At 28.7% G+C, this 2908-nt stretch overlaps 1 protein-coding gene across 1 annotated transcript; it reads left to right on the top strand.

The window, feature by feature from the left end:
- The first annotated feature begins 586 nt into the window (after nucleotides 1-586).
- On the top strand, nucleotides 587-1343 carry LOC125834296 (adenylate isopentenyltransferase 3, chloroplastic-like). The gene is made up of 3 exons (XM_049513456.1): nucleotides 587-752; nucleotides 843-1097; nucleotides 1246-1343. Exons 1-3 carry the CDS (start codon nucleotides 587-589, stop codon nucleotides 1341-1343), a joined length of 519 nt encoding a protein of 172 aa, XP_049369413.1.
- Nucleotides 1344-2908: the final 1565 nt, after the last annotated feature.

The following is a 2908-nucleotide window of genomic DNA, read 5'->3' as shown; positions in this document are numbered from 1 at the left end:
TAATCACCCAAATTCAAGCTGACGTATCAGTAGGCTTTTTACAAGAATTATTCTTATCCTATAAGATATGATTTTTTTTAAATTTGGTATATGCCAATTCATAAGTTCATAATCACATTTTTCCTATAATTGCCCAGTTATATGCGATCTCCAAACAATGTACATTTGTTAAGTTTATCCTAAAATTATTTACTTGTCATTACCAAAATTCAAGTTGACATATTTATACATTTTTCAAAATTCATTGATCTTATCCTAAAAGATATCAATATTTCTGAATATGGTATGATAATTAATAAGTCCACAAATACATTTTACTATAAATTCTCATTGCAATCTCTTTCATAACCACCATCTAGAAAAATATATTACTTTACATTGTTTATTACATCTCAAGCAAGGTTTCTACTTATTAACCTTATATTTATAAGATTTTTTAATGTATGAGTGTATGCATGAGTAGTTTTCATGAGATTATTTACTATTTTAAACTAATTATTATTATAATTTTATTTTATGTGTAGCTAAAATGAATACTTTCATCATCAACAACAACAAGTTCAACAAAAAGAAAGTGGTGTTCATGATGGGAGCAACAGGAACGGGAAAATCTCGTCTCTCTGTTGACCTTGCCACCCATTTTCGAGGAGAAATAAGAAACTCGGACAAAATGCAAGTTTATGAGGGACTTGAAATCGTGACCAACAAGATCACACACGCTGAGAAACAAGGTGTACGACACTATTTGCTAGGTATACATATTTAAAAAAGACATTTTTTTGTGATTGCTTTATTTTAATGTGAATATTAATTGGCAATTATTTTGTTTCACAATTTTTTAGGTGAAATTGAGCCAGATTCCAACTTCACGGCCGAAGATTTCTGTCTGAAGTGCATTGAATACATAGAAATTTTTTTGAAGACTCAATGTGTTCCAATTATTGTTGGAGGGTCAAATTCGATTATTGAAAAACTTGTGGAAGACCCTGTATTCATGTTCAAACATAAGTATGACAGTTGCTTTATTTGGATTGATGTAGAGCAATCAGTCTTGAACCGTAGAGTTGACACAAGGGTTGATGAAATGGTCAATGCAGGTAGTTTTTGTAGTTATTTTATATATGAATCAAATATAATAATGACTCTAACTAAAACTTTTCTTATATAGTTTTCTTAATAATACTTTCGGTTTTCCAATATATGTTCACCTAAATAAAACTATTCTTAAATTTATGCTGCATGAAGGGCTGGTGGATGAGGTGCGGCAATTTTACATTCCAGATGCTGATTACACCAAAGGAATCGACGGTCCATTGGTGTCCCTGAAATGGCCAAATATTTAAGGGAAGAAAAAAATATTGACGGAGATGATGAATCAAAGAAGATGATTCTTCAAGCTTCAATTTCAAGTATCAAGCGTAATACTCGTATATTAATTTGTAATCAACTTGACAAGATTCAATGATTAATAAATGAGAAAATGTGGTCAGTGCATCATATTATTGCTATTGATGTTTTCAAAGAAGATAGAAAAGAAGTTGTTGACGAAGCATGGAGGAATACTGTTTTGCAACCAAGCCTAGATATTGTGGAAAGATTTCTCAAAAATGATGATCACAATATTAGTATTGAGTGTACATAAACTATCATTATCTCTATCTTGTGTCATTTTTTCTCTTGGTCACTTTAATTTTTGACCTATTTTGTACCGTTTGTATCAAACTACAGATATATATACTATTCTTATTTGTAAAATCATTGTTATTTATAGAGTAATATTTAAGCTTTATAAAAATATTTATTTTAAGGTCCGATCCAACCCAAGCGCCAAGTCCAAGTCCAAATCCAAGTCTTTGATATTTAATATATATTAATAAATTCGTACTTACACAATTACATGAGATCATTCTTAATGTCAAGATAATAGAGTGAAAAAATAAATGACTATAAATGTTTGGGGAAGATTCTAACCTTAAAGAATTTTAAAGAATAACATTCTTAACTCCAAATTTAAAATTGTTGCATAGACAAAGAAGAGAAAATAATAAATTTGCAATCTATCGGTAAGGATCATTTGAAGAATATATTCTCTAATTCAATCACGATGATGGAAGCTTCATTCAATAAAATAGTTATCTATTATTACATGCTGCACAAGTAAATATAAATAATTGTAATTGAAATAGTTATCGATAATTGTTCCTTCCCTTCTAATTGAATTAGACTTAGCACTTATGACGTGTTGTTAAATAGTGTATGAATTGACGCATTATCACTTGAATGTATTCCTTCAGAATAATATTTGAGTTCTTTTTACAATACTTTTGAAATCCATATTTCGTCAATCTTGTATGTGATCTCATAACAATCCGCATCTAGAAACTTCATCCTAAAATTATTTAAGCCTAATCACCCAAATTGAAGTTGACGTATCTGTAGCCTTTTTACAAGAATTATTCTTATCCTATAGATTTTTTTTAAATTTGGTATATGCCAATTCATAAGTTCATAATCACATTTTCCTATAATTGCCCAGTTATATGCGATCTCCAAACAATGTACATTTGTTAAGTTTATCCTAATTATTACCATTCAAGTTGATTTATACATTTTTCAAAAGTCATTGATCTTATCCTAAAAGATATCAATATTTCTGAATATGGTATGATAATTAATAAGTCCACAAATATTTACTATAAGCTCCTGCAATCTCTTTCATAACCACCATCAAGAAACTATATTATTTACATTGTTTATTACATCTCAAGCAAGGTTCTACTTATTAACCTTTATTTATAAGATTTTTAATGTATGGTGTATGCATGAGTGGTTTCATGAGATTATTTACATAATTTTATTATAATTTATTTTATGTGTAGCTAAAATGAATACTTTCATCATCAACAAT

Source organism: Solanum verrucosum, unplaced genomic scaffold, assembly GCF_900185275.1.
Source record: "Solanum verrucosum unplaced genomic scaffold, falcon-dt-bn FXZP01000026.1, whole genome shotgun sequence".
In the NCBI taxonomy this organism is placed as follows: domain Eukaryota; kingdom Viridiplantae; phylum Streptophyta; class Magnoliopsida; order Solanales; family Solanaceae; genus Solanum; species Solanum verrucosum.
The sequence above is the reverse complement of the archived record's forward strand: the minus strand, read 5'-3'. Positions and strand labels throughout refer to the sequence as shown.